This window comes from Dendropsophus ebraccatus, chromosome 4 (assembly GCF_027789765.1).
Source record: "Dendropsophus ebraccatus isolate aDenEbr1 chromosome 4, aDenEbr1.pat, whole genome shotgun sequence".
Classification (NCBI taxonomy): domain Eukaryota; kingdom Metazoa; phylum Chordata; class Amphibia; order Anura; family Hylidae; genus Dendropsophus; species Dendropsophus ebraccatus.
This window is the reverse complement of record NC_091457.1, coordinates 162,244,740-162,271,416: the sequence shown is the minus strand read 5'-3', so window position 1 is coordinate 162,271,416 and position 26,677 is coordinate 162,244,740. Positions and strand designations below refer to the sequence as shown.

At 42.8% G+C, this 26,677-nt stretch overlaps 1 protein-coding gene and 1 long non-coding RNA gene across 2 annotated transcripts; one reads left to right on the top strand and one right to left on the bottom strand.

The window, feature by feature from the left end:
- Nucleotides 1–13,533: 13,533 nt before the first annotated feature.
- Nucleotides 13,534–15,273, bottom strand: LOC138790105 (uncharacterized). Its single transcript, XR_011362840.1, has 3 exons — nucleotides 15,218–15,273; nucleotides 14,169–14,724; nucleotides 13,534–13,752 (listed from the first exon to the last, which is right to left on the bottom strand). It is a non-coding gene; the product is annotated as an uncharacterized lncRNA (long non-coding RNA).
- LOC138790104 (transmembrane protein 238-like) lies at nucleotides 14,256–26,641 on the top strand. The gene is made up of 2 exons (XM_069969066.1): nucleotides 14,256–14,757; nucleotides 25,832–26,641. Exon 1 carries the CDS (start codon nucleotides 14,347–14,349, stop codon nucleotides 14,752–14,754), a length of 408 nt encoding a protein of 135 aa, XP_069825167.1. The 5' UTR covers nucleotides 14,256–14,346; the 3' UTR covers nucleotides 14,755–14,757; nucleotides 25,832–26,641.
- Nucleotides 26,642–26,677: the final 36 nt, after the last annotated feature.

The following is a 26,677-nucleotide window of genomic DNA, read 5'->3' as shown; positions in this document are numbered from 1 at the left end:
GAAACTTCCTTTCGTTTCAGAGAATGTTCTGTACTAGAACGACCTGGAGAATAAGGGCAATCAAGGCAATCAAGGCGATGGCAAATACACCACCTATCCCAGAAATAATCTAATAAAAAACAGTATACACATAAAACAATGTACAAAACTGTAAACTGTAAACTGTAAAACAACACGGTAACACCAGAGCAAGGAGTGGAGGCAATCCAAAGTGGTCAGAACAAAATTAAGCGGATCATGCAATCTCCGAAAACTGGGGTCTGCTGTGAACTCCAAATGGCCTCTATTACGTAAGATTGTGCACTAGGGAATCATTCTTTAAAGGGGTACTCCGGACTGAGGGAGGAGGTGGATGAGGGCAACAACATCCCCTTACCTCCACTGTTTCAGCACCGGGTCCTGGATCGCATCACACCGGTCCGCGCTGCCCGGTCGCTTCACAGTTAAATGTGACACCAGGAGACAGAAGAGAAAATAGATGAAGCTCACAGCTCAGCCTCCCCTTCCCAGTGGAAGGACCTCTACAAAGGTCACAGAGTATGCATTTCTCATTCATGTCAGTGGGACAGGTTTTGTCTATTGCCATCTATGTCCATGGCTCTTGCTGTAAAGCATATCATAAAATGTTGATAAAACAGCTTAGGTAAGATGGCCGCCCACATAATATTGAATAAAAAAAAAAAAAGTACAATTGGAAAATATAAATGAAAAATGGATGATACATTTCCTGCCATAGATTTGCTGTGAGAGGTGTGAACATGTTACGAGGACCATTTCAGGTGAATGCCGATATAAAACATACTGCAGAAATATAGTATGTATTGTACAAACTGATATTGTAAAGTACCATAAAGTTATATCTGTAACAGTGCTAAAGAAATATAAAAAGGCAACTACAGCGTCTTGTAAAAGTATTCACCCCTTTGGTGTTCCTTCTGTTTTGTTGCATTACAGCTGAGAATAAAGATGTAGAATCATTTAGATTTTTATGATATAATAATAATGAACATAGTAAAGTAGTTCCGATTTTTTCTGCAACTGACCCGCACTGGTGGGCGGAGTTTTCTGCTTCTCATGAATATCTAGGACTACTGGGCTCATGCACATAATGGAGAGGACTACTTTTTGTTCATGTTATTCAGGAGGATCAGCTGCACAGAACAATGTAAGTGATACATCATTCTGCTCAGCTTCTCTTACACTAGTTTATACCACCCTGAGATAGGACATCATACACGATACACCTGCTGAGAGAGTCTCTTTATAATTATAGTTAATGATGGTTCCTCTATGCTGCCGGTGACATCATTGTCAGCTGCACATCTCTTTGTCTAAACAGGGATGTGCATCTGATAATGTATCCAAATGGCTGCACGAACAATCTAGAGGTCTTTCGTGCAGGTTGGCCGCATAATGATCGAGCCTTGTAGAAGCAAAGCAAATGAGTATCGATCTCACGGATTGTTGCCCATTTGGGCCATACACGGATGCACATTTGACTGTATGACGGGGCCCTTAGCAACCTCTCTCTATATATACACCTCATATGTAATTACCAGAACCTTCAAACATCTGAGAAAAAGGGGTGGTATTACACGGAACAATTATCAACTGAAAAATCGTTAAATCGAGAAATCATTGGTCATTTAATAGAATTCGGACCTATTTTTGTTGTTGATCGTTCACAAATCGTTCGCATTTAATAAGACGTCGTTCGCAGTAGCGACGACAGGACGAACGCAGTAACGATCATCGTTCCGTGTAATTGTGTGAACGATTTCAGGTCGTTTGCCATAGCGTTCGTTTATCGTTGATCGTCGAAAAATCGCTTCATGTAATAGTACCCAAAGTTGCGGCAGAGTACAGATCAAAGTCCATTTGGGAAAAAAAATTATCCACACAATGGAGAAATATAAAATCAATTATAACAAAAAGCAAAAAATTATGGGACAACTACAAACCTGGCAAGAGACAGTGCCCACCCAAAACCCATCGAGCGAGCAAGGAAAGATTTAACCAATAAAGACCCCAGCGATAACATTGGACACTACAGTCCTGATTTTTGGCTCTTCCGGAATCATATTGATACACGACGCCGAGTCTACTGCGCAGCTTCACACTCCGTAAGGTCGGTAAATTACGGAGCCCTAAGTGTGGTACCCTCAGACGGGTGATAGGTAGAGTAGTAAGGCAGCTGAGGGTGGTAGTCACTAGGTATGGCAGCTTTGGCATTGTGGTTGGTTGACCCTGTATGTTGTGGACTCACGAAACTTGCGTGAAACGTGAAAAAACCTAAAATTTTCCAACTGCAATTATTTTAGTCCCAGTGATGGCACAGCAGAGCGGCACAATTAACATGCATACAATGGTGAATCTGGGCTAGATCATGCGGTAAGATTCGGGTGCTCTTCCGCGAAAATGCAATAGGAGCAATCATAGCATATCATAAGGAAAAGAATGGTGGAGGCACTCACCGTGTAAAAATCTTCTTTATTCGTAATCTTCGTTAAAAACCATACAGAGAGTGTAGCAGTCAGGCGGGGACGCCGCTCAGCAACTGATTGTGTGACAGCTGTTTCCCACGCGCATGCGTGATTCTTCAGACACTCCTTCGCCCTCTCACGTATGTTCCTATATAGCTCTCAAGGAACAGGTGAGTACCTTGTAAGGTACAAAAACAATAATTCTAATTCAGTATAAGAACATGCTTAAATCAATGCATTTATTTATTTCAGTGTTGTTAGTGGTAATCTATGCAGCTCTTCTGTTTCTAGTAGACATTTAGGCAGTCTAGTTAAACTAGACCCTTCTGTAGAAACTCGCTCCCACCCACCCACCCACCCAAACATATTGCTTACGGCAGTGTAGTTTACTGCACAAAACTTTACTCATGGTTGGCTTTGGCATGGTCCAGTTTTCCTGGCAGTATAGTGCGGACACTGGTCGCCATCTTGTGGACTTTGCCGGTAATGCAGAAGCTGCTCTATGAGAGTGTGTTAGCAGTGAGCTATGATAGGCCGATCCCATAGGCTGTTAACACACCGTCAAAATGATGGCCGTCATTTTCACGGCAAATAACAGTCACGATTGTGAAAAAAAGGCATAGTGGGAACATAGCCATATGTTGTTTCTTGGTATTTGTTCTTTTCAGGCTCAGTGACTGGTTTTCAGAATCACAGCTCGCTCTGGCTATGGATTTTATAAAAAAAAAAAAACATTTTTTCCCAATGCTTCAATACAAATGCTTAAAGCGACTCTGTATCCACCAACCCACCCCACCAAACCGCTAGTACCATCTGTTTGATTAGAGTAAATCCTTACTGGTTGTGTCTTTTAAAATGAGCCCCGTGCCTTGGTTAGAACAAAAAATAATCTTTTAATCTGCAGCGCTGTGCCATACTGACTTGGCCTAGAGTGTCTGTGCCCCAGGTCTGCGACTCCTCTACTTCCTTCCTCATCTTCCTCCCCCAAGCAAGATTTCTATTCATCACCTATCTAAACACAGCGACACAGGTACACTGTTTAGACCAGCAATAAATCCTGCTGGGGGGCATCCCTAATGATGAGGAGGGTGGGGACGAAGAAAGGAGAGGCGTTGCAGACCTGGGACACAGACACTCTAGGCCACGCCAGTATGACACAGGGCAGCAAGTTTAAGTGATCTTTTTTACTTTAACCAAGGCCTCGGGCACATTTTAAAAGGACCGTTAAGGATTTACTCTCACCAAACAGATGGTACTAGTATTTCGGTGGGGTGGTTTGGTGAATACAGAGTTGGGCTATGTTCACACGGCATGAGAGACCGGCCGTTCCGTGACCCCGGCCGGGTCACGGAATGGCAGGTCTCTGCCCGGATCATCGCGGCCGGTACTTAAGAACCAGCCGGATGATCTGTCCGGCCGCAGAGCTCTGATGCGGGCGCATCAGCGCGCCCCCCCGAATCAGAGCTTCCCCCTGCACACTATGAAGCAAACGGCCGGAGCCCCTCGCTTCATAGTGTGAACTGACAGGGTTTCCTATGGCCGCAATTCATTGAATTGCGGCCGTAGAAATCTGACATGTTAGTTATTTCCGGCCCCCTACGGGATCCCATTGAAAGTAAGGCATTGTTCCACCGCGCCAAAAGTACGGCTGTTGTTGCCATCGGCAACAACGGCCGTACTTTTACGCAGTGTGAACATAGCCTTGCTTTACGTTACATGAAGAAAGAATCACTTAATTTTGTAAGTTGGAGTGGGGTAATAAAAGAAAATAAACATATATACTAATACATCTCTCTGGAACTAACACCATAAAAACTGCATGATGCTGGTTTCACACATGGCAGGTTTATTTAGTTTTTTTTTTTTAAATGTCTCTGCAGTGTTTGAGAAAGGGAAACCAGAAAAGGATCCAACAGGAAAGAGAAGAACCTCCCTTTTTATTTTTGATCACATTTGAATCTACTTCTGGCTTTGGCACAAAAACTGCCATGTGTAAAACCGGCCTAACAGCGGTGAAAAAAGAAGGTGCAGTTTTTTGGTGGCCTGAAAAAAAAAGGCAAAGAAAATTTGTGTCTTGCTGCCCTATATTGCTATTGAGTTTGTTTCATATGTTCTTCCCTAATCAGAAACTGCAGGTAGAAGATGATCTGTTGGGTAGAGATAGTTGCAGGATTCTGCTTGTAGGGGGCGCCACTACCTGTATAATGTTAAAAATATCCTGCAAAGTGAATAGAATCAATAACAAAAACAAAATTACCGATTTTTAGTTACATGATAACACGATAATGATGGTGTCAAAATGCAGCAATTTCAAGCTATAAATATTGCATATTGTTGTAATCGCACTGACCCATAGACTACGGATAACACAATTTACCGTAACTTCCATAACACAGGAGCAAACTGCCCCAACCTCCAAATACCCACATTTCATCCTACAAATATTTTTCTTTGTTTGTTGTACATTTTATGGTAAAATGAAAGGGGTGATGGGAAAGTACAAATAGTCCCGCAAAAAACAAGCTCCCTATAGGTGGAAACATAAAAGTGTGAGGAAAAAAAAAAAAACACAAAAGTGAAAGTAAACCGGCTCTTGAGATAAGTAAAAGTAGTTGACAATAGATGTAATGTATTTTGGGTCTTTTTTCAACCACTTTATACAAGTAACACGCAATTGCCCCTTTGTCACATCACAGAGATGTCTCCTTTGCTTTACTTTTATTAAGGCATTAATGTCATTTGTAGTTATCATTTCTTTTAAAAGTTACTGATCGCATAGGATCTCACTCCTGAGACCTGCTTTGATCCCAACATTATTTTCTATGGAGCGAATAAGACAGATTTGATTGGTTACTAAGGAGAGATGCTTGCTGTCACTCACTCCCCCGGTGGTATCATACGGTCGGTACGATCAGTAACTACTGACATGTCTGATGACAAATGACAGTACAGCTGCAGTTGTTCAGGTCCCTCTGTGGCTTTTAATATAAATCAGGTATTACACAACACTCTGAAACTCTGAAATGTTTCTGGAATATGTCAGGGAACATAAAAACAAATTTAAAGCACCTTTATAATTTTACATTTTTTTGTTACGAACCACAGGTGCTCTTTAAAGGGACAGCAGTGCTTATCTCAGTCTCTTCTTTGCTTACCAGGCTACCAGACTTTGTAGAAATGATATTACTGCACCACAGCGACATCTTGAGGCTGAATCTGCTAATTACACCACAAGGGTATGTAGAACAAGATTTTTAATATATAAAAAAGCTTAGTATCCTTCTGCTTTCACATACAAAAAAAAAACAAGAGGGACTTGTCGAAGTTTATTAAACCAACATTATTCCCTTACATACTCTTAGCAGCACAATTGTGGGGATTTCTCTGACCTGTGGACTGATAGGACAGATGGAGCTTTTAAAGGAGAAGTCAGGCGAACATTTTTATTAAAGTGTAGTATTGCCCCCCCAAAAGTTATACAAATCCCCAATATACACTTATTACGGGAAATGCTTATAAAGTGCTTTTTTTTCCCTGCACTTACTGCTGCATCAAGGCTTCACTTCCTGGATAACATGGTGATGTCACTTCCTGGATAACATGATGATGTCACTTCCTGGATAACATGGTGATGTCACTTCCTGGATAACATGGTGATGTCACTTCCTGGATAACACGGTGATGTCACTTCCTGGATAACACTGTGATGTCACAACCCGACTCCCAGAGCTGTGCGGGCTGTGGCTGCTGGAGAGGATGATGGCAGGGGGACACTGAGGGACACAGGGCACTGGAGGGACACTGAGCATCCCCCTGCCATCATACTCTCCAGCAGCCACAGCCCGCACAGCTCTGGAAGTCGGGGAGTGATCAACATTTTATTCAAGAAGTGACATCACCATGTTATCCAGGAAGTGACATCACCATGTTATCCAGGAAGTGACATCACCATGTTATCCAGGAAGTGACATCACCATGTTATCCAGAAAGTGACATCACCATGTTATCCAGGAAGTGACATCACCATGTTATCAAGGAAGTGACATCACCATGTTATCCAGGAAGTGACATCACCATGTTATCCAGGAAGTGAAGCCTTGATGCAGTAGTAAGTGCAGGGAAAAAGCACTTTATAAGCATTTCGCATAATAAGTGTATATAAGTATTAGAGGGGTATTCCAGTATCTAAAAATTGTACTTAACCCTTAGGGGATAGCCAGATATCCCTCCAGGGAAGGAAACCTGTTGCCTCCCAGTCCCAATTGATTGTGAGTATTGGAACATAAATAGGGAAATACCAGTGTGGCCCCCTTTGTGTCAAAGTCTAACTCTGTAGTGAGTATTGAAACATGACAAGGGTTTACCAAAGACAGGCATCCATCCACAGACAGCTGTTTCAGGGTATTTGCCCCTCGACAGTGTGGAGCAGGATTCTGGCTAACGGAGGCAATGAAAAGTAGACCAACAAAACACAATAATCAATAAGCTCCACACTGATGAGGGGCAAATACCCTGGAACAGCTGTCTGTGGATGGATGTCTTTGGTGAACCCTTGTCATGTTGCAATGTATCAGGGTGGTTTGGTGATCTCCTCCCCCTTGGCAACAGGTTTTCCTTCCCTGGAGGGATATCTGGCTATTCCCGAGTTTTGAGACTCGCAACTGAGGACCCAAGAATCCCTTTTTTTGCACATTTAAAATTGATAGGGGGCAATGTATCAGTGGAGACTCCAGGGTGAGTACTTTATTGGACTTTGTTAGGGATTTGATCTCCCTGAGCTCAGTGATTGCTGTGTTTTGTTAACCCTTAGGGGACACAGCAATTTTTCAGTTTTGGTTTTCGCTCCTTGCATTCTAAAATTCATAACACCTTAATTTTTTTCATCAAAAAAGTCAAAGACTTATTTTTGCAAAACTAAATTTACTTTGTAATTACACCTTTTATTTTACCATAAAATGCATGGTGAGATGGAAAATCAGCCTATGCTTTGGTGAACCCTTTCCGCAAGATAGAAAAGGGGACAGTACCACAGTCCAGGCACGGGGTTCGCCCGCAATGTTCCCCCCGACAGACCTGTCTTTCCCCTGGTTTCCTCTCCGATCATCTATGCCTGTGTGTGCACTCCATGGCTGCCTCTCTCTTCTGCTGCCACTGATATCAGGGCCTGCACTACTCCCCTGCTCTCCAGTCATCCTGCCCCTCATGTTCCCTAGGGTGTGTGTGCGGTCCGCTTCCTCTCCAGAACAAAAGATACTGATAATACAGAGCTGCCGATTGTGTCATCATAAAATTACTTGTAGTGTAGTGACCGGTACAGAGGGGGCATCAGTGTAGTGACTGGTACAGGAGGAGGAGACATCAGTGTAGTGACTGGTACAGGAGGAGACATCAGTGTAGTGACTGGTACAGGAGGAGGCATCAGTGTAGTGACTGGTACAGGAGGAGGCATCAGTGTAGTGACTGGTACAGGAGGAGGAGTCATCAGTGTAGTGACTGGTACAGGAGGGGGAGACATCAGTGTAGTGACTGGTACAGGGGGAGACATCAGTGTAGTGACTGGTACAGGGGGAGGAGTCATCAGTGTAGTGACTGGTACAGGGGGAGACATCAGTGTAGTGACTGGTACAGGAGGAGACATCAGTGTAGTGACTGGCACAGGGGGAGGAGTCATCAGTGTAGTGACTGGTACAGGGGGAGGAGACATCAGTGTAGTGACTGGTACAGGAGGGGGAGACATCAGTGTAGTGACTGGTACAGGAGGAGGAGACATCAGTGTAGTGACTGGTACAGGAGGAGGAGGCATCAGTGTAGTGACCGGTACAGGGGGAGATATCAGTGTAGTGACTGGTACAGGAGGAGACATCAGTGTAGTGACTGGTACAGGAGGAGGCATCAGTGTAGTGACTGGTACAGGAGGAGACATCAGTGTAGTGACTGGTACAGGGGGAGACATCAGTGTAGTGACTGGTACAGGAGGAGACATCAGTGTAGTGACTGGTACAGGAGGAGGCATCAGTGTAGTGACTGGTACAGGAGGAGACATCAGTGTAGTGACTGGTACAGGAGGGGGAGACATCAGTGTAGTGACTGGCACAGGGGGAGGAGTCATCAGTGTAGTGACTGGTACAGGAGGAGACATCAGTGTAGTGACTGGTACAGGAGGAGGAGACATCAGTGTAGTGACTGGTACAGGGGGAGGAGACATCAGTGTAGTGACTGGTACAGGAGGAGACATCAGTGTAGTGACTGGTACAGGAGGAGACATCAGTGTAGTGAATGGTACAGGAGGAGACATCAGTGTAGTGACTGGTACAGGAGGAGGAGACATCAGTATAGTGACTGGTACAGGTGGAGGAGACATCAGTATAGTGACTGGTACAGGGGGAGACATCAGTGTAGTGACTGGTACAGGAGGAGGCATCAGTGTAGTGACTGGTACAGGAGGAGGAGGCATCAGTGTAGTGACTGGTACAGGAGGAGACATCAGTGTAGTGACTGGTACAGGAGGAGGAGGCATCAGTGTAGTGACTGGTACAGGGGGAGACATCAGTGTAGTGACTGGTACAGGGGGGAGACATCAGTGTAGTGACTGGTACAGGAGGAGGAGACATCAGTGTAGTGACTGGTACAGGAGGAGGAGACATCAGTGTAGTGACTGGTACAGGAGGAGGCATCAGTGTAGTGACTGGTACAGGAGGAGACATCAGTGTAGTGACTGGTACAGGGGGAGACATCAGTGTAGTGACTGGTACAGGGGGGAGACATCAGTGTAGTGACTGGTACAGGAGGAGGAAATGTCAGTGTAGTGACTGGTACAGGAGGAGACATCAGTGTAGTGACTGGTACAGGAGGAGACATCAGTGTAGTGACTGGTACAGGAGGAGGAGGCATCAGTGTAGTGACTGGTACAGGAGGAGACATCAGTGTAGTGACTGGTACAGGGGGAGACATCAGTGTAGTGACTGGTACAGGAGGAGGCATCAGTGTAGTGACTGGTACAGGAGGAGACATCAGTGTAGTGACTGGTACAGGAGGAGACATCAGTGTAGTGACTGGTACAGGGGGGAGACATCAGTGTAGTGACTGGTACAGGAGGAGGAGACATCAGTGTAGTGACTGGTACAGGAGGGGGAGACATCAGTGTAGTGACTGGTACAGGGGGAGGAGACATCAGTGTAGTGACTGGTACAGGAGGGGGAGACATCAGTGTAGTGACTGGTACAGGAGGAGGAGACATCAGTGTAGTGACTGGTACAGGAGGAGGAGACATCAGTGTAGTGACTGGTACAGGAGGAGGCATCAGTGTAGTGACTGGTACAGGAGGAGACATCAGTGTAGTGACTGGTACAGGGGGAGGAGACATCAGTGTAGTGACTGGTACAGGAGGAGGAAACGTCAGTGTAGTGACTGGTACAGGAGGGGGAGACATCAGTGTAGTGACTGGTACAGGAGGGGGAGACATCAGTGTAGTGACTGGTACAGGAGGAGGAGACATCAGTGTAGTGACTGGTACAGGAGGAGGAGACATCAGTGTAGTGACTGGTACAGGAGGAGGCATCAGTGTAGTGACTGGTACAGGAGGAGACATCAGTGTAGTGACTGGTACAGGGGGAGGAGACATCAGTGTAGTGACTGGTACAGGAGGAGGAGACATCAGTGTAGTGACTGGTACAGGTGGAGACATCAGTGTAGTGACTGGTACAGGAGGAGGCATCAGTGTAGTGACTGGTACAGGAGGGGGAGACATCAGTGTAGTGACTGGTACAGGAGGAGACATCAGTGTAGTGACTGGTATAGGAGGAGACATCAGTGTAGTGACTGGTACAGGGGGAGACATCAGTGTAGTGACTGGTACAGGAGGAGGCATCAGTGTAGTGACTGGTACAGGAGGAGACATCAGTGTAGTGACTGGTACAGGAGGAGGAGACATCAGTGTAGTGACTGGTACAGGAGGAGACATCAGTGTAGTGACTGGTACAGGAGGAGACATCAGTGTAGTGACTGGTACAGGAGGAGGCATCAGTGTAGTGACTGGTACAGGAGGAGGAAACGTCAGTGTAGTGACTGGTACAGGAGGAGGAAACGTCAGTGTAGTGACTGGTACAGGGGGAGACATCAGTGTAGTGACTGGTACAGGAGGAGACATCAGTGTAGTGACTGGTACAGGAGGAGGGGGCATCAGTGTAGTGACTGGTACAGGGGGGGCATCAGTGTGTGACTGGTACAGGGGGGGCATCAGTGTGTGACTGGTACAGGGGCGGCATCAGTGTACTAGTTTTTTTTTTTCTTTTTTACTATTGAGTTCTTGTTTAAACACACGCCATAAAGTCATGCCCAAAATACACTTCTCAACATTGTAACACTAAGAAGGTAAAGTTGTGGAATTATGGAAATCACAGGATCGGTAGACATGCAAAATATATGCAAGTGATACAAAATGGAAACAATATGCAAAACATTTTGATGTGTTCAGTATTGTGTATGAGCATCAGGCTCAGAAATACACGCGTGTACAAGCCCTCACACACTAGTGAGTTAATGGTTGTCTGAGCAATGCTCTGCCACGCTGAAGATCCACTGGTGGCAGCTTTCTTTCCAATTGTGATCAATGACGTTCTAGATGGGAGACATGTCTGAAGTGGCTGCGGGTCAGGGCGGCATGTTTAGGCCGTGTAGGCTGCTCACAATAACAGGAGAAATATGCGAACTTCATTGTCAGGTTGAAAAAAAAGCTTCTGGCACTTTTTGAATAAATAACCACTTGGTCCAGGGGTCTGGCCACTGTCCATTATAATCCCGGCTGTAGGACCGGTGTGTCATTTCCTTGTGAAGGCCTCTTCATGGGGTTGCCCACATGGTCGCCGGACTTTTTCTTAACCCCTTCAAGCCCATTGATGCACAAAAGTCCAGGTCAAATTAATGCAATGTTCCTCCCCACCTTCTAAGAGCCATAGCGCTTTTATTTTTCCACCTACAGGGCTGGTCGGGGTGTCTTTTTTGCGCCATGAGCTCTAGTTTTTATTAAGATCATATTGGTGTAACAGAAATTTTTTTATTGTTTTTTATTAATTTTTTTCTGATATGTAATTGAAAAAAACAGCAATCCTGGTGTGTGTTTTATTTTTTTTGTTTACGCCGTTCACCGAGCGGAAACAATAATGTAATATCCTAATAGATGAGACAACTCGGCACGCTATGATATATACTATGTTTGTTTATTTTATTTTTTAAAAAATATTTTTATAATGGGCAAAGGGGGGTATATTAAACTTTTTTTGGGGGTGGGGATATAAGGTTTTTTTTTAATACTTTAAAAAAAAAATTTCATTACACTTTTTTTCACAGTAAAACATGCAATCATAAGATAGCATAACAATAGCATAGCATAGATCAGTGTTATCGGCAATCTATGTATAGAGCCTGAGAGCAGACAATCTACATATAGAGCCTGAGAGCAGACTCTATGCACAGATCGCCGAACCGATAGGATGGATGTAAGAGGCTTACCCCCGCCCGTCGGTACATGTGATCGGGGGCCCCCTTCCGATCACTCAGTGACAGATGCTTGTCCTGTTACTAAGTACCTTCAATGCCGCGATCGCTATAGATTGCCGCGTTTAAGGAGTTGAGGAGACACAGCTTCGGGATGGCAGCTACCTCTCATTACCTTCAGTTCCCAGGACACTGATATGTGTGGGACTGCTCTCACTACAGCGGTCCCGCACACATCATACCCCTTCAGTGTCAGGAACGTGCATATACATTCCTGCTGAACTTAGTATGAGCAGCAGAAATGTATATCTACTTATTGCTGATGTAAAGGGGTTAAAAAAGACCGACCTACATTCCATTGTCCATGATAAGGCGTGAGGGATGAATGTAACAGCTGGAACTGAACATCTGGCTCACAGCCCAATGCTGTGCAAGCGTCTTCTGATGGTTTGTGTAGACTGTTCGAGGCCCTAGGCTTGGTCTTACATATGGCAAAATTACAAAATGGGCCTTCAATCCACGAAGCCACAAATTGGAGCTCAATGCTTGAGAATGCGATCATTTGTAGACCTTGGCGCCACCTGCTATTTCCTCAGATTGTATAACCTTATGGATCGTGTTAAGGAGTGTATGCCCCAAATTAAGATAGCAACCACACCTCTAATCCAAAGCACAGGTGAGTAGGCGCAGGTCGTCCACCACAAGGGTCAGATAATATAAAATATAAAATTTAATTAGCAAAACAATAAAATACATAAAAGGGTAAAAGCACAATGTGTTTCCAGGCCTGGGCCTGCCTCTTCCTCAGGTACTGCACTTTCACACTCTATACTGACACACATATATATATATATATACAACCTGACAAATAACAAAAGTTACAATATAACGAACATAAGGATAACCAATGTAAGACTAAACCAATATATGTAACTAATTCTGGACATGTTAAAGAGGATGTACCATCAGGTACACTCTCTTTAAAATTACACATGAATGGAATGGCGCCGCCACGGGGAAGCCAGTGCCGCGGTCCTTTTTTTGACCCCCATTACAATCAATGGAGCTGCGTCATGGAGGGGCGGGGGTTTCCTCCCACTGGGGACGGGTCAGCTCACCACCAGTGCTTCACCCCCGGCCCGATAACCATGAATACAGCGGCGCCACATGCGGGAACCGGGCCGCGGTTAAAAAAGAGGACAGTGGAGCCGGCACGATTCATGTGTAATTTTAAAGAGAGTGTACCTGATGATACATCCTCTTTAAACAATTTTTATTTTATACTCTCAGTGGTCTCATTGAGACCATTTGGAGCTAGTGTGCACAATCTGAAAATCCAGTATGTCTCTCTATTTATTAGTTATCTGTACCTATCACATTTTCCTTCAGAGAAATATAGAGTGTGAAAGTGCAGTACCCTCATCTCATGCACCTGAGGAAGACGCTGGTCCGGCCTGGAAACACGTTGTGATTTTACCCTTTTATGTATTTTATTGTTTTGCTAATTAAATTTTATATCCTATAATATCTGGCCCTTTTGGTAGATGACCTGCGCCTACTCACCTGTGCTTTGGATCAAGTGGATTGGAGGTGTGGTTGCTGTTTCTCCCCATCGTGGGTTCAGAGGACGGCTGCAGTCCCATAGTCCCGCATAGGCTGTAGTGAGCGTTGTTCCTCGATCTACACAACTCCACCAGGTGAGGAAGTCCACCTTTACTTCCATTTGCACTCCTCTATATGATACTTTTACACCATGGAGCGCTGTCTTTGCTTGTTCCTGTAGTATCAAATTAAAAAAGAATTTTTTTTAAGCTTTTGCTATAATTGAAAATACAGCTAAAATACAAAATAAAAAAGTAGTTTATTTTTAATAGAGAAAAAAAAAACAGTAGTTTTTGACTATAGGCTAAAGGTGATTAGGAGTGTGGGGGGCATTTTGAGAAAACATATGGGAATAGGGTTACCTGCCGGACTGGTTAGTGCAAGTTATAGTTCATGCAAAACATGCAGAAACAACTTTCCACAAGGACTGTCACATTTAAATCATCATAGACAAATATTCGGATCTTTTATCTTTACTTGTATTAGACTAATTTATGATCCAAACACTAAACTGTTAAAAAACACTGTTAAAAAACAAAAAAAAAACGTTGGTTTTCCCATACAAACACTGAGTTGTTTTCCTAAGCTTACCTATAAAGCCAGGAAGAGGTTAAAACAAAGGCAAAATGAAAACTGATCTCCGACATCCTGCGTCTCCCTCCTGAAACCAGTCGGACTAGTTCTGTTTGACTTTTCACAATCGAATGGGGCTTGTTTCTCTGCGCCCAGCCCTCCTGCAGCTTCACCATTTTCCTAGGTGCAATAACAAATGGCTCTGGAGCGCTGCCGGCTCGCTCTTCTTTTTGCTGTTTTTATGGACTTAGTTGGTATAACTTCCCTGCTTGTTGGGATTTTTGCAGAACTGCAGCTGAATGGGCAGGATTTCGGCGACCTCTTGATCTACACCGGAGCCATCCTGGTCTTCCTGAGTCTCATCGGCTGGATATTCTGGTACACAGGGAACATTGAAATATCACTGGAAGAATTACAACAGGATTACACCGCCAAGGATGGAACGCTGGCCCGCTTAGCCCGCAAAATCTCTCGGCACCTTTCTCACAAAGATGTCAGCCATACCAATAGAAAATGGCAGAACGTGAAACGAGAGGAAAAAGTCGACACATTACAGCTGTCCAGGACCAAAGACCTGAAGAAGGAAGTGGAGGAGAGGTTATAATTTGTGAGTATTGTGTTTTATAATTATTTCTTTTTCCTTCTCGTAAAATTATGAGCGGGTTGTGCCACGTATGTAACACTTTGGTGCGCGATATTCACACTAAGTTTTTTCCTCTGCGTTTTTTAATGGTGCGTTCACACCTACAGGATCTGCAGCTGATTTTCTGCAGCAGATTTCATTTAAATAACTGAACACAGCATCAAATCTGCTGCAGATCCTGTAGGTGTGAACACACCCTCAAAGAAAAAATTATGTCTGTTATTTTGCTCTTTGGCCGCCCGTCAGTCGACGCCTTTTCACTTTTTTGAATGTAGTGTGAACATAGCCGTGGTCAGTGTGCGTCTTGACTCCTGCGGTGAGCAATGAAATCCTCCTCCGCCCCCGGAACAAAAACATGTATATATATATATATATATATATATATATATATATATATATATATATATATATATGAATAACAAACCTCTCTGATTTATAGGGGCCCATCTTTCATGGCTTGTGGTAGTGAAGGGGTGGAGCACATCTCCAATGGAATAGACAGGAAAGAGGAAGTGAAAGTTGGTGACACCTTTAAGTCAGTATGTTAGGTCACTTGTACCGACTGAATCTTCACTCGTAACACTCAGACCAAAGCCAAAGGTAGGGCAGAGACAAAATGTTTTTCAGTATATATGGTACATGGACATCGGCCGTAAGTGGGGGGATCATCGGGGGCAGGGGGCAGGGAGCTGCTGCAGCATCTAAGTGGTTAATAGAGATGAGCACACTCAGGTTCGTTTAAATGTTTTCCAGCATCCAACTTCTTCAGCCACTGGTAATCAAATGTCGCACGATCGGGTTCAGACGATCCCTAGTGGTTCAGTATATGGGTCAATACAATGATGGGGCTCTGCTATGGCAAGAAAGGCCTTAAAGGGGTTATCCAGTGCTAAAAAAAAAACATGGCCACTTTCTTTCAGAGACAGCACGACTCTTGTCTCCAGTTCAGGTGCGGTTTGCAATTAAGCTCCATTAACTTCAATGGAACTGAGCAGAAAAACCCTGTCCAAGCTGGAGACAAGAGTGGGGCTTTCTCTGGAATAAAGTGGCCATGTTTGTGGAGCGCTGGATAACCCCTTTAAGAAAGGCATCAAGGCCTGCCATGACTATTATGGATTTCCTGTTCCTACTGACAGACTATTATACATTGGTAATCTAAGCATTCTTCCAATGATCAGAATAGATCACTGTGACAATCCATAGTGGGGATTCATAAATATTTAAGACTCTGTAAAAATCCAGCAATGTCCCCACTGGCATAAAGTTACTGCTTTGCCAAATTTGGACGCTATTCTGCTAAGAGGCCTATTACACGGAGCAATAATCGGACCAATCAGGCCGATTATCTCTCTATGTAATAGAGACAGCGATCAGCCGATAACAACAATCATCAGCTGATCGTGTCTTTAGGTCCAGACCTAAAATCATCGGCTGCCGACCGGCTAATGAGTGAATAAACTGTTATACCTCTCCCCGCTCCTTCCCTCTGCTCGCTGCCCGGAGCCGCGGCGGCAGCTTCAGATTGGTCTGTCCAAGCTGAGAGGCCACAGCGGTCAGGAGCAGTGCTTGGCTGAGTGGCTTTTCAGATGGCGTGTAACAATTTAGGGCAATGGCTGCACGGACATCGCTAAAGATATATATGCACAGTGGTGCCTTGGATTACGAGTATAATTAGTTTCGGGACCGCTCTTGTAATCCAAATCCACTCTTAAACCAAAGCAAATTTTATTCTGAATGACATGTAGAACAGATGAAACAATGAGAAACAGCTGAATCTGTGATATTATAAGTTACTGTACAGTATAACAATCAGCATGTGGTGTATAATGTATAGTAACTGTATAACCCTGATAACACAGCAGCTGGATATGTGCTATATAAGTTACTGTACAGTATAGCAGCATGTGGTATATAATGTATAGTAACTGTATAACCCTGATAACACAGCAGCTGGATATGTGATATATAAGTTACTGTACAGTATAGCAGCATGTGGTATATAATGTATAGTAACTGTATAACCCTGATAACACAGCAGCTGGACATGTGATATATAAGTTACTGTACAGTATAACAATCAGCATGTGGTGTATAATGTATAGTAACTGTATAACCCTGATAACACAGCAGCTGGATATGTGATATATAAGTTACTGTACAGTATAACAATCAGCATGTGGTGTATAATGTATAGTAACTGTATAACCCTGATAACACAGCAGCTGGATATGTGATATATAAGTTACTGTACAGTATAGCAATCAGCATGTGGAGTATAATGTATAGTAACTACATAACCCTGATAACACAGCAGCTGGATATGTGATATATAGGTTACTGTACAGTATAGCAGCATGTGGTGTATAATGTATAGTAACTGTATAACCATGATAATACAGCAGCAGCTGGATATGTGATATATAGGTTACTGTACAGTAAAGCAATCAGCATGTGGTATATAATGTATAGTAACTGTATAACCCTGATAACACAGCAGCTGGATATGTGATATATAAGTTACTGTACAGTATAGCAGCATGTGGTGTATAATGTATAGTAACTGTATAACCCTGATAACACAGCAGCAGCTGGATATGTGATATATAAGTTACTGTACAGTATAACAATCAGCATGTGGCGTATAATGTATAGTAACTGTATAACCCTGATAACACAGCAGCTGGATATGTGATATATAAGTTACTGTACAGTATAACAATCAGCATGTGGTGTATAATGTATAGTAACTGTATAACCCTGATAACACAGCAGCTGGATATGTGATATATAAGTTACTGTACAGTATAGCAGCATGTGGTGTATAATGTATAGTAACTGTATAACCCTGATAACACAGCAGCTGAATATGTGATATATAAGTTACTGTACAGTATAACAATCAGCATGTGGTGTATAATGTATAGCAACTGTATAACCCTGAAAACACAGCAGCAGCTGGATATGTGATATATAAGTTACTGTACAGTATAACAATCAGCATGTGGTGTATAATGTATAGTAACTGTATAACCCTGATAACACAGCAGCTGGATATGGGATATATAAGTTACTGTACAGTATAACAATCAGCATGTGGTGTATAATGTATAGTAACTGTATAACCCTGATAACACAGCAGCTGGATAAGTGATATATAAGTTACTGTACAGTATAGCAGCATGTGGTGTATAATGTATAGTAACTGCATAACCCTGATAACACAGCAGCAGCTGGATATGTGATATATAAGTTACTGTACAGTATAGCAGCATGTGGTATATAATGTATAGTAACTGTATAACCCTGATAACACATCAGCAGCTGGATATGTGATATATAAGTTACTGCACAGTATAGCGGCATGTGGTATATAATGTATAGTAACTGTATAACCCTGATAGCACAGCAGCAGCTGGATATGTGATATATAAGTTACTGTACAGTATAGCAGCATGTGGTGTATAATGTATAGTAACTGTATAACCCTGATAACACAGCAGCTGGATATGTGATATATAAGTTACTGTACAGTATAGCAATCAGCATGTGGTGTATAATGTATAGTAACTGTATAACCCTGATAACACAGCAGCTGGATATGTGATATATAAGTTACTGTACAGTATAGCAGCATGTGGTATATAATGTATAGTAACTGTATAACCCTGATAACACAGCAGCTGGATATGTGATATATAAGTTACTGTACAGTATAGCAGCATGTGGTATATAATGTATAGTAACTGTATAACCCTGATAACACAGCAGCTGGACATGTGATATATAAGTTACTGTACAGTATAACAATCAGCATGTGGTGTATAATGTATAGTAACTGTATAACCCTGATAACACAGCAGCTGGATATGTGATATATAAGTTACTGTACAGTATAACAATCAGCATGTGGTGTATAATGTATAGTAACTGTATAACCCTGATAACACAGCAGCTGGATATGTGATATATAAGTTACTGTACAGTATAGCAATCAGCATGTGGAGTATAATGTATAGTAACTACATAACCCTGATAACACAGCAGCTGGATATGTGATATATAGGTTACTGTACAGTATAGCAGCATGTGGTGTATAATGTATAGTAACTGTATAACCATGATAATACAGCAGCAGCTGGATATGTGATATATAGGTTACTGTACAGTATAGCAATCAGCATGTGGTATATAATGTATAGTAACTGTATAACCCTGATAACACAGCAGCTGGATATGTGATATATAAGTTACTGTACAGTATAGCAGCATGTGGTGTATAATGTATAGTAACTGTATAACCCTGATAACACAGCAGCAGCTGGATATGTGATATATAAGTCACTGTACAGTATAACAATCAGCATGTGGTGTATAATGTATAGTAACTGTATAACCCTGATAACACAGCAGCTGGATATGTGATATATAAGTTACTGTACAGTATAACAATCAGCATGTGGCGTATAATGTATAGTAACTGTATAACCCTGATAACACAGCAGCTGGATATGTGATATATAAGTTACTGTACAGTATAACAATCAGCATGTGGTGTATAATGTATAGTAACTGTATAACCCTGATAACACAGCAGCTGGATATGTGATATATAAGTTACTGTACAGTATAGCAGCATGTGGTGTATAATGTATAGTAACTGTATAACCCTGATAACACAGCAGCTGAATATGTGATATATAAGTTACTGTACAGTATAACAATCAGCATGTGGTGTATAATGTATAGCAACTGTATAACCCTGAAAACACAGCAGCAGCTGGATATGTGATATATAAGTTACTGTACAGTATAACAATCAGCATGTGGTGTATAATGTATAGTAACTGTATAACCCTGATAACACAGCAGCTGGATATGGGATATATAAGTTACTGTACAGTATAACAATCAGCATGTGGTGTATAATGTATAGTAACTGTATAACCCTGATAACACAGCAGCTGGATAAGTGATATATAAGTTACTGTACAGTATAGCAGCATGTGGTGTATAATGTATAGTAACTGCATAACCCTGATAACACAGCAGCAGCTGGATATGTGATATATAAGTTACTGTACAGTATAGCAGCATGTGGTATATAATGTATAGTAACTGTATAACCCTGATAACACATCAGCAGCTGGATATGTGATATATAAGTTACTGCACAGTATAGCGGCATGTGGTATATAATGTATAGTAACTGTATAACCCTGATAGCACAGCAGCAGCTGGATATGTGATATACAGTATAAGTTACTGTACAGTATAGCAATCAGCATGTGGTATATAATGTATAGTAACTGTATAACCCTGACAACACAGCAGCTGGATATGTGATATATAAGTTACTGTACAGTATAGCAGCATGTGGTGTATAATGTATAGTAACTGTATAACCCTGATAACACAGCAGCAGCTGGATATGTGATATACAGTATAAGTTACTGTACAGTATAGCAGCATGTGGTGTATAATGTATAGTAACTGTATAACCCTGATAACACAGCATCAGCTGGATATGTGATATATAAGTTACTGTACAGTATAACAATAAGCATGTGGTGTATAATGTATAGTAACTGTATAACCCTGATAACACAGCAGCTGGATATGTGATATATAAGTTACTGTACAGTATAGCAGCATGTGGTGTATAATGTATAGTAACTGCATAACCCTGATAACTCAGCAGCTGGATATGTGATATATAAGTTACTGTACAGTATAGCAGCATGTGGTATATAATGTATAGTAACTGTATAACCCTGATAACACAGCAGCAGCTGGATATGTGATATACAGTATAAGTTACTGTACAGTATAGCAATCAGCATGTGGTATATAATGTATAGTAACTGTATAACCCTGATAACACAGCAGCTGGATATGTGATATATAAGTTACTGTACAGTATAACAATCAGCATGTGGTGTATAATGTATAGTAACTGTATAACCCTGATAACACAGCAGCTGGATATGTGATATATAAGTTACTGTACAGTATAACAATCAGCATGTGGTGTATAATGTATAGTAACTGTATAACCCTGATAACACAGCAGCTGGATATGGGATATATAAGTTACTGTACAGTATAACAATCAGCATGTGGTGTATAATGTATAGTAACTGTATAACCCTGATAACACAGCAGCTGGATAAGTGATATATAAGTTACTGTACAGTATAGCAGCATGTAGTGTATAATGTATAGTAACTGCATAACCCTGATAACACAGCAGCAGCTGGATATGTGATATATAAGTTACTGTACAGTATAGCAGCATGTGGTATATAATGTATAGTAAATGTATAACCCTGATAACACAGCAGCTGGATATGTGATATATAAGTTACTGTACAGTATAACAATCAGCATGTGGTGTATAATGTATAGTAACTGTATAACCCTGATAACACAGCAGCTGGATATGTGATATATAGGTTACTGTACAGTATAGCAGCATGTGGTGTATAATGTATAGTAACTGTATAACCCTGATAACACAGCAGCAGCTGGATATGTGATATACAGTATAAGTTACTGTACAGTATAGCAATCAGCATGTGGTATATAATGTATAGTAACTGTATAACCCTGATAACACAGCAGCTGGATATGTGATATATAAGTTACTGTACAGTATAGCAGCATGTGGTGTATAATGTATAGTAACTGTATAACCCTGATAACACAGTAGCAGCTGGATATGTGATATATAAGTTACTGTACAGTATAACAATCAGCATGTGGTGTATAATGTATAGTAACTGCATAACCCTGATAACTCAGCAGCTGGATATGTGATATATAAGTTACTGTACAGTATAGCAATAAGCATATGGTGTATAATGTATAGTAACTGTATAACCCTGATAACACAGCAGCTGGATATGTGATATATAAGTTACTGTACAGTATAGCAATCAGCATGTGGTGTATAATGTATAGTAACTGTATAACCCTGATAACACAGCAGCTGGATATGTGATATATAAGTTACTGTACAGTATAGCAATCAGCATGTGGTGTATAATGTATAGTAACTGTATAACCCTGATAACACAGCAGCAGCTGAATATGTGATATATAAGTTACTGTACAGTATAGCAGCATGTGGTATATAATGTATAGTAACTGTATAACCCTGATAACACAGCAGCAGTTTGTAGATACAGGGTGGAGCCACAGATCCCCATAACGCAGTAGCGTAGTAAAACAGGCTAGAATAGTTGCTGTCAGAGGTATGTGTGGTCACATGACAGCAATAGGGAAGGGGGAGGAGGGGGGTTGTTCAGCATGGGCCAATCAGAAAGGTAGAATCACAGAACTGTGCAGGAAGACAGTGACAGAACCTTTACTATACAGCAGTGTAAATGGCTGAGTGTGAGGGCAGGCACATTATAGCAGGAATGGAGAGGATGGGAAGGTACCGCTGTATATATATATATATATATTACACACACACACAGCCCTTACCAAACGATCATTGGGTCATCAATAGGCTCAATAAACAAGCATTTACATTATTGATCGGGCTGTTTAATGGTGCGTTTACACAGACAGATTTATCTGACAGATTTCTGAAGCCAAAGCCAGGAATGGATGTGAGAAGAGGAGAAATCTCAGTGTTTTCTTTATGACCCGGTCCCTGTTTATAGTCTGTTCCTGGATTTAGCTTCAAAGATCTGTCAGATAAATCTGTCTGTGTAAACGCACCATAATAGAACACTAAAGGCCCTATTCCACGGCCCGACATAGAGGAGCAAATGAGCGCTGTCAGCGCTCATTTGCTCCTTGTTCCCCACTTGCTGTCGCCGCTATTCCACGCAGCAGCAGTAAGCAAGTGAGTCCAGGGAGGGCCGGAGGAAGCTGCCAGGGGGGGCTGCCCGGGTGATCGCTGCTGGCGCTGCTCCTATTTCACGGAGCGCCGGCAGCAGATCACTGCTATATCAGTCATTTGTCTTTTAACATGTCGGCTGATCGTTGCCTCCTATTCCACGGGACGACTTTAGGCTGTAACGGCCGATATCGGCCGTGGAATAGGGTCTTAAGTCTCCATTCATTAGCAAATGGCGCTGTTAGTTTCAGCATCAGATTTGTAAAAGAAGGGCATAAACTTGTAAGGTAGCAGAGAGGCACACTAGTCACCTGACGTGCTGGACACGCTCCTGTGCCCCAAGGGTTTGGGTTTATTATATGTTATACTTTACTGCTATGTGGTTTAACTGGCACAAATTTTATTGTACCTAAGGCTGATGTATGTACAGTATATAAAATGTCCATAATTGAGTATCATAGCTTATTACCTGGGGAGATGCATATGTTATGTTGAGACATGTAGGAGCACTGCTCGCTCCCCATAGCCCCGATCCTCCCCCGGCTGGCCCATCCCTTCTAATGATAATCAATGGAGTGGGCCCTCAGGGAAGGGCAGTGCTAATAAAGGTCCCACTGGACCATGAGCTAAACTACCAAATGGACAGGAATGCCGCCGAAGATGAAGGTAAAAGACATAGCTTCATTCTCTGCGTCTTCTGCACAATAGGGACATATAAGCAGGTAAGATTCGTCTATCTCGCTGATAGTTCCCCTTTAAATATACATATGCATATTTTATTATTGCACTTTTGTAAAACAGAACAGACAGGTGCTGTTATGTAACCCGGCACTGCTGGGTGTGACAGGTGAATTCCGGCCTTGACACCTGGGTGACCAGCCTTTTAGGTGTTGTTTAGGAACCTGATAGATGAGGTAGAGGTTCCAGTTTCCCACTATCTCTGTTGCTAGGGTTGTAGCGAGGTTATTTAGGGTGAACACGTGACGTGAAGTGTCTGGGTTTCTAGCCACGTGTGTTTGCAGAGAAGTAATGGTGTTGACAAGACCTGGACTGCTGAGAGAGCCTGGAGCCCATTTAGCCCCTTGATGGGGGTGGGGGGCTATTTGCACACAGTCAGCACTTTTTATTACAGACTCTTAACTGAGCAGTCACCACTGTCCAAGTCTCCACTGGGAGAACCTGAGGTTTGTGCCACATTGAGAACAGTGATGACTGCCCCGCTAAAAGTTCACAGGCTGAAACAATGTCCATGAACTAATAAAGGCCTTGTCTGTCTTAAGGTAACTATATTGCTGCAAGGATACACCACTACAGGCTCCCTGGTGTCCTGCTGTGGTAATACTGGTGTGCTCAGCTGACTGCAGAGCCTCCACTTAAAGGAGAAATCTGGAGAAAATTTTTATTAAAGTATTGTATTGCCACACAAAAGTTATACAAATCCTCAATATACACTTGTTACGGGAAATGCTTATAAAGTGCTTTTTTATCTGCAATTACTACTGCATCAAGGCTTCACTTCCTGGATAAAATGGTGATGTCACTTCCTGGATCACATGGTGATGTCACTTCCTGGATCACATGGTGATGTCACTTCCTGGATCACATGGTGATGTCACTTCCTGGATAACATGGTGATGTCACTTTCTGGATAACATGGTGATGTCACTTCCTGGATAACATGGTGATGTCACTTTCTGGATAACATGGTGATGTCACTTCCTGAATAACATGGTGATGTCACAACCTGACTTCCAGAGCTGTGCGGGCTGTGGCTGCTGGAGAGGATGATGGCAGGGGGATGCTTTGTGTCCCTACAGTGCCCTGTGTCCCTCATGTTATCCAGGAAGTGACATCACCCTGTTATCCAGGAAGTGACATCACTATGTTATCCAGGATGTGACATCACCATGTTATCCAGGAAGTGACATCACCATGTTATGCAGGAAGTGAAGCCTTGATGCAGTAGTAAGTGCAGGGAAAAAAGCACTTTATAAGCCTTTCCCGTAATAAGTGTATATTTGTGATTTGTATAACTTTTGGGGGGCAATACAATACTTCAATAAATATTTTCACCAGACTTCTCCTTTAAGAGACAAATTCATCATTAGAGTAACAGCCCACTTAGCCAGTCACTGACTAAGGCGGGACAGCACTGTGGCCAGTAACTGGCTGAGCGAGCTGTTTCGGAGGTGACACCAGGACACCGGGGGAGCGTGGACAGGTAAGCATAGGCCCTTTATAGTTTTCTATATATATACTGGCAGCAACGTATTAAAAGTTACCTAACGTCAGACAAGCCCTTCAAGGTGGTATGAACCTAAGAAACCTTTTTACCAATGAAAAGTTGTTTATTCTGTAAAAGTGTTAATAAAAACATATAAATGGGTTTACTGCAACCATAACAGCAACCAAATAAAAGAAATCTCCCCTCTCCCGGCTTTCCCAGGTTACACTATCCTCCGACATTCTGACCTCTTTCCTCACAAGCTTCTGCCTCCTCTGTGGCACAACCCGAACTTATGAGCTGTTGGGTGAAGGTGGAAAAATAATCAGCCTGTAACCTCCACTTCACCACTAGGAGGCAGCCTTTAAATCAGTCAGTGCCAGGGTCTCCAGGAAGATCCTTAACTACTTATCTAACCTACTAATAGCTCCTTAGTGGGCACGGGGTTCTGAGGATGACGGTATGTCTGTTACCTTCATCCATGGCGCAGTTCCCATGCTGTTAGCTGTGTCATCTTCTGCGCGGTAAGCCATTAGGAGCACTGGGGGTGTTGCTACCATCCCCCCAACACCAATCTTGCCCACCCTCTCCATGGATAACCATTAGGGGGCGGGCTAGCTGGGGCAGATCACTGGGGGGGCAAAGCTACAGCCCCCTCCAGGCCCGATTGGTGCTCAGGGTGGTAGCCACGTCCACAGTGCTCCAAGCGGCTTACCAGGCAGAGGATTTCACAGCTAACAGCAAGGGAATGGCGCAGAAGAGACCTGCGGTAAGTCGGTCTGACTCTGGTTTGGTCTATACACCAGGTATAATCTCTTACAGGACTGAAAAAATGGGGTAGACAAGACATTGGTTCAGTACACCATGGTATATGTCCCGGGGTATACCACTGCATAAATAATTGTGATCATAGCTTTATAGTAACATAATATAATTTATTCTCATTCTATTATGTAATTTCACAGCTATAACAACAAGAATCCCTCCTGAAAGGCTCAGCATGAAAGGTAACGTCCGCCATCATGGACTCTTCCGGAACACCGACTGCATGGAGGTGGTATCTTGTTAAAGCAATCTGCCAACCAGTTCAGATGGTGTAAGTATTCTGTGAAGTGTTTTCCACAAGAAAAACGCAGCAGAACTCAATCTTTTAATTACTAAAGTCGATGGGGAATTACAATGGCTATAAAAAAACGTCGTCTATATACCATGAGAAACGTCATCCACATACCAAGAAGAGACCAACAACCTTCCAGACATCGCTGTCCAAAGAGGATACGTAACACCTGTACAGTCTTTGGCTTTGCCTCCTCGTTCATCATTTTTTGGCTTCGGGAAGGTCTATAGGCTCCATAGTGTTTCGCCTCCACCATCTCACGTTCTAGGGGTTTGATGCATTACTATACGATCTCTAAATGACTATATGATATCTCAGCGATATCCGACACTAAACCAGTGTGCCTCATCTCAGTAGAAATAACCCGCTCGGACATCATCCTCGGCTTTGTCTCTGCTCACCATAAAGTCATTGGAGTATGATTTGTGGCACGGGGATTGATCTCTGTCGCGGTTCTGCAGTGGATTCTGCATAAAGTGCATTTTCAGGAATAAAGGACAACTCCGGACAGGGCGATCTTTTGTAAAAGTGCCGGGGAGGGTGAGGGTGAAAGAAATAACGTGCTCTCATCTTCCCAGCTCCAGTGCTGATGCCGCATGGCCAATGTACCATCAGCCGGTGGCGCGGTCTTACTCTCTGTGACATGGCTCCATTAGAATCAATCATAAATCCCCTCCCCCCTAATATGTCTATG